This window comes from Mus caroli, unplaced genomic scaffold (genome assembly GCF_978045245.1).
Source record: "Mus caroli unplaced genomic scaffold, Mus_caroli_1 scaffold_13, whole genome shotgun sequence".
NCBI classification, from domain to species: domain Eukaryota; kingdom Metazoa; phylum Chordata; class Mammalia; order Rodentia; family Muridae; genus Mus; species Mus caroli.
The window spans coordinates 74,539,499-74,544,871 of record NW_028227268.1 but is presented as its reverse complement, the minus strand read 5'-3'; the positions used below and the strand labels follow the sequence as shown (position 1 = coordinate 74,544,871).

General features: G+C 47.1%; 1 protein-coding gene and 1 pseudogene across 1 annotated transcript; both read left to right on the top strand.

Moving 5' to 3' along the window:
- Positions 1 to 1,938: 1,938 nt before the first annotated feature.
- LOC110305273 (ras-related protein Rab-7a) lies at positions 1,939 to 2,949 on the top strand. Its single transcript, XM_021177173.3, has one exon. The coding sequence runs from the start codon at positions 2,068 to 2,070 to the stop codon at positions 2,566 to 2,568; it is 501 nt and encodes a 166-aa protein (XP_021032832.1). The 5' UTR covers positions 1,939 to 2,067; the 3' UTR covers positions 2,569 to 2,949.
- A 1,694-nt stretch (positions 2,950 to 4,643) lies between these two features.
- Positions 4,644 to 4,762, top strand: LOC115032701 (small nucleolar RNA SNORA17; annotated as a pseudogene).
- Positions 4,763 to 5,373: the final 611 nt, after the last annotated feature.

Below are 5,373 nucleotides of genomic sequence, written 5' to 3'. Positions count from 1 at the left end.
AGGGATGGAAGTAAAGATAGGAAAACAGAGACGAGATATCAAATCACTTGAAGCCAGGATATATTCTCAGGTGATCTGTCACTTGTCAACCCAGTCTGAAAAGGTGTTAATTTGAATGAAGAAAGGGGCAGAACAATTTCTTCCCCTAGCAATACATCAAGCTGTTCTCCTGGTGACCTACCAGGCTTGGCAAACTGTGTACACTGTACAAAATTGAATTCCCAGGTTTGGGGAAGCCTAGGCAGGCTCATGGTACATGAGGATTTATTGCTTCTACTCACTTAAAATGCCTCCCACTAAATTTGTTGTGCCCTTCTCCCCCCTGCCTATGGCCCCAAGTTAAGCACTGCCAGGGTAGAGCAAAGGTTAACAACACACCAAATAAAGCAGAATGTAACCCCAAGCAGACAGGCTCTGGCTTCAAGGCAGCAGCAGAGCTTCTTCCTGCCCCTCAGATACTTGGCTGTGACCCTCTCTCCACATTAGTGCCTTCAGCCCTTAGATCCCACCCCACCCACCCTGAAACCCTCCCTGCTTCTCCATCTTACCACGTAGGATGTTGTCTCATGGCCCCTCAAGTGCTGTTCTTTAGTTAATGCTTACTTTGCCATCAAACTCATCACTATATGTTGATGAGGTTCAGGGTAAGACTGTCCATAATCATTGTGAAAGCTTAAACTAGGACTGGAGAGATGGCTCAGCAGTTGGGAGCACTGGTTGCTCTTCCAGAGGACTCAGGTCCACTTCCCAGCTCACAACTATCAGTAACACCAGGCTCTGACACCCTCACACTGACATGCATGCAAGCAAAATACCAATGTGCATAAAAAGAAAGAGAAAAAAGAAAGCCTAGACTATATCTCTCTGTGTGTGCCTCTTTAACATGGGATTCTTTTGAGCTGGTGAATTTTTTTTTAGGATTTATTTATTATTATAAATAGGTACACTGTAGCTGTCTTCAGATGCACCAGAAGAGGGCGTCAGATCTCATTACGGACGGTTGTGAGCCACCATGTGGTTGCTGGGATTTGAACTCAGGACCTTTGGAAGAGCACTCTTCAGGGAAGTCTCAAAGAGAGAGATATTAGCAGGCTGCAGAGTAGTCTTAGGTATCAGGCTTAAATTTCATGATTTCCCAGCTATTGTAAAAGGCTAGCCCCTTACCCTGTTCTCAGAGATTCTTCTATGCCAGCTTCTCCTTTAAGAATTACCAGCTAGGGCTGGAGAAATGGCTCAGTGGTTAAGAGCACTAACTGCTCTTCCGAAGGTCCTGAGTTCAAATCTCAGCAACCACATGGCAGCTCACAACCATGCGTAATGAGATCTGACGCCCTCTTCTGGAGTGTCTGAAGACAGCTACAGTGTACTTACATAGAGTAAATAAATAAATCTTAAAAAGAAATAATTCCTAAGTCTTAAATTATTCCTTTTTCAGGGAGGTCTAAGGAACTTTTCTCCCTCCTTCTCCATCCCATGCAGAATATGAATAGTATCTCTGTCCAGTCTATCCTGGCTTTCCATGATACCCACCTGTTGGGTGACTTTACCGGAAGTGTCTTCCTATTCAGCCCCAGATAAAGAGGGTCACAACAGACAAAAGCAAGGGGTACACCCAACTCTAGCTCAATTAGTCACTAAATTTACCGTTGGCTACTTAGAGGAGAGTGGGCGAGTGGTGACTTACAGGATCAAAACAATCCATGAACAGCTGTACCACCCAAGAGTGTAGCAATTATGAACCACCTATCCCTGAGCAGGAGCAGGGTCTTAGGAGCCTCACTCTCTTCCTTAGCCCTGCCACCTCCTACTATGAGAGAACATTAATAACCTCAATCTTGGCAGGGTCATGTGGGGTAATCACATGTCACTGCCTTGTCAGTTTTCAGATGACAGTTATGGTACTACAGTGCTTACATAGAAGCAATCTTGTTGATAAAGCCCAAGGCGGCGGCGTTGGCGATGGTGTTTGGGGCCGAGCAGCTCCGAGGAGCCTGCTGGAGCCGGAATCGGACGTCTCTGTTGCGGCCTGCGTTGTGTCTCCTCCTCCGTTGACCCTGTGCTTCAAGGATGACCTCTAGGAAGAAAGTGTTGCTGAAGGTCATCATCCTGGGAGACTCTGGTGTTGGAAAGACATCTCTCATGAACCAGTATGTGAATAAGAAGTTCAGTAACCAGTACAAAGCCACAATAGGAGCGGACTTTCTGACCAAGGAGGTGATGGTGGATGACAGACTTGTTACCATGCAGATCTGGGACACAGCCGGTCAAGAACGGTTCCAGTCTCTTGGTGTGGCCTTCTACAGAGGTGCAGATTGCTGTGTTCTGGTGTTTGATGTGACTGCCCCCAACACTTTCAAAACCCTCGACAGCTGGAGAGACGAGTTTCTCATCCAGGCCAGCCCCCGGGATCCCGAGAACTTCCCTTTTGTTGTGTTGGGAAACAAGATTGACCTGGAAAACAGACAAGTGGCCACAAAGAGGGCACAGGCTTGGTGCTACAGCAAAAACAACATTCCTTACTTCGAGACCAGTGCCAAGGAGGCCATCAATGTGGAGCAGGCCTTCTAGACGATTGCTCGGAATGCCCTTAAACAGGAAACAGAAGTGGAGCTGTACAATGAATTCCCTGAACCCATCAAACTGGACAAGAATGACCGGGCCAAGGCCTCCGCAGAAAGCTGCAGTTGTTGAAGGGGCAGTGAACACAGAGTCCTTCACAGACCAAGAACACACACGTAGGCCTTCAATAAGCGTCCCTCCTCCTCCAAACAGACCAGAACGTGAGCTCTCACATCCAGCTGCCAAAAGAAACTCCACCAAACAGTTATCCAACACACACACATACACAAAACACACTCGTGCACACACAAACACATACACACAACACACACACAGCAAGCAAACTCCAGCCTGTGCCTGTCAGGGCTCCTGGGGCAGCTGCCCCCCCCCCCCCCGTGAGTCCTGTGTATGGCAGGCATATGGTGGAGACCCTGGGTGCTCTGGGGTGCAGTGAGCATGGAAAGCTTACTCTTTTTGTCCACTGGAGAGTGAGAGAACTGTTCACAGTTCATCTGTGTCTAATTATCTGATTTTTTTTTAACGGTCTTGTGGTCTTTTACCCCTCCCTCCTTGAAGGTCCTGTGGGAAGGCTGGTGCCCAGGCTCCGTTCTGAGCAGGCTGTTTTGTATGTATCTGTTAATGCTTGTTACTTTTAACTAATCAGATCTTTTTACAGTATCCATTTATTATGTAATGCTTCTTAGAAAAGAATCTTATAGTACATGTTAATATATGCAACCAATTAAAATGTATAAATTAGTGTAAGGAATTCCTGGATTGTGTGTTTAAGTCCTCTAACGCAGGCGTGCAAGGTGGAGGGTTGAACCCTGTCTGGATTACAGAGTGTTAGAGACTCAAGTTTGGAAGTCCAGCTAGCGGCAGTATTCTGTACAGTAGACACAAGAATTATGTACACCTTTTATCACAGACTTAAGAGCCAAAAAGCTTTTCATCTCTCTGAAGGGAAAACTGAACTAGACAGTTCCCTTCTGTGGCTAAATTTTCCAAAAGGTTTATTTGCATAATATAGTAGTGTATACAATGGATAAATTGCTGTTACTTCAAAAATTAAAATTCTCATTTTCTCCCTTTCTGGTTTTTTCCTTATATTCAACACTTTATGATGCCCTTATATCACTATCCTACTCAAAGAGGAAGGAGAGCCCACCACACTGTCCCAGTGACTCTACCTTTGTTCTAGAAGGCGCTCCTTTCAGGGTTGTGGTACCTGTAGGTTAGCAGACCCTCCTCCTTTCCCACCCACCCAAGTGTGGCCCAGCACTAACCCACCGTCTCTTGGGTTGAGCCCTGGCAGTTCTGTCCCTTCCCGAGGTCCTGCCCTGCATCATGGCTTGCTTCCCGGAGCACTTCCCCTTCAGAGGTCTACATTCTAGGGTGTAGGCTGAGTTCTTCTGTAAAGAGACGAACGTGATGCCAATAAAATTTAACAAGAACAAAAAAAAAAAAAAAAAAAAAAAAAGAAGCAATCTTGTTTTACTTAATCAGAGAGACACCTCAAAGTGTGTCTTATAAACAAAAGGCAGACAGTGTCAACTGACCTAGTCATGCAGCTCAGGTTTATAATCTCTGCACTTGGAAAGTGGAGGCTGGTGGACAGACAAAAGTTCAAGACCAGTCTGAGCTACATGAATTCCAGGCCAGTGTGGGTTATATGAGACCCTCACAGAGAGACAGACAGGCAGGCAGGCAGACAGACAGACAGACTCACTCTCGGGCCACCAAGTCTGACCTGAATTCAATCCCCAGGACCTACATAGTGGAAAGGAAGAACTGTCTCCCATCTATTATTCTCTAATGCGTGCGCGCACACACACACACACACACACACACACACTAATGTCTCTTCAATTCTCAACTAAATAAAGAGCATTTCCTGATGTTAATACCTATGATAAGAAAAGACTTCTGTCTAGGAAACTGAGGACAAAGTGGGAGACCTGCTCTTTTCTAAAAGAAAATGGCAGAGGTGATCTGGAAAAGGGAAGATGGTGAAAACTGGGAGGAGTGAGAGGGGAACTGTGGTAGGATATATTGCATGAGAGAAAAAAGGAGGGGGGAATGATCCTGCACCTAGAGGCACCGTAGGTGTGGCTGCTCTGTCACGGGTGGCAGAGAAAAGAGAGGCTATGTCTATGCTCAGTGTTCTGGCCTGTAACATGTGAATGATTAGTAGTCTAACACTCCCTGAAAGAAGCAGACCAGTCTAGTGATGCACAGACGCAGATGGGCTCCCATGGAGCAAGCCAGAGATGAGATGAACCCCTACCTAGGGCCAAATGGCCCAGTAAGAAAGAGCCAGAGATTAGAACCTTGCCAGGGACCATTGTCCACCCCCTGCAGGGGTGAGCCTGAGACAGATGGTCCCCACATAGGCCCACATAGGTGGCCCTGGGTGAAGAACAAGCCCAAAACAATTATCTGTCCTGCACCATGAGGCCCGGACAGGGAGTTAGACTGATGTACGTACCACCAGTCTGGTACCACACAGGCCTGGGAGTGTGGGGGGCAGACGATGCCCAAGATGACCCCTGCCTGGTACCATAATGCACAGGTAGAGAATGGCACTCCTGAGACCACTCCTGAGATGACCCCAGACATTCAAAGACCCTGAGTGCCACAAAGAGGAGCTGGGTCCTGGGCTGCTCGATCCAGGGAGTGGCACTATTAGAGAGTGTGGCCCTATTGGAGTAGGTGTGGCCTTGTTGGAAGAAGTATGTCACTGTGGGTGTGGGCTTTAAGGCCTTCATCCTAGCTGCCTGGAAGCCAGTATTCTGCTAGCAGCCTTCAAATGAA

Coding starts and splice junctions, on each gene's coding strand:
- LOC110305273 (XM_021177173.3), top strand. CDS start 2,068: ATGACCTCTAGGAAGAAAGTGTTGCTGAAGGTCATCATCCTGGGAGAC.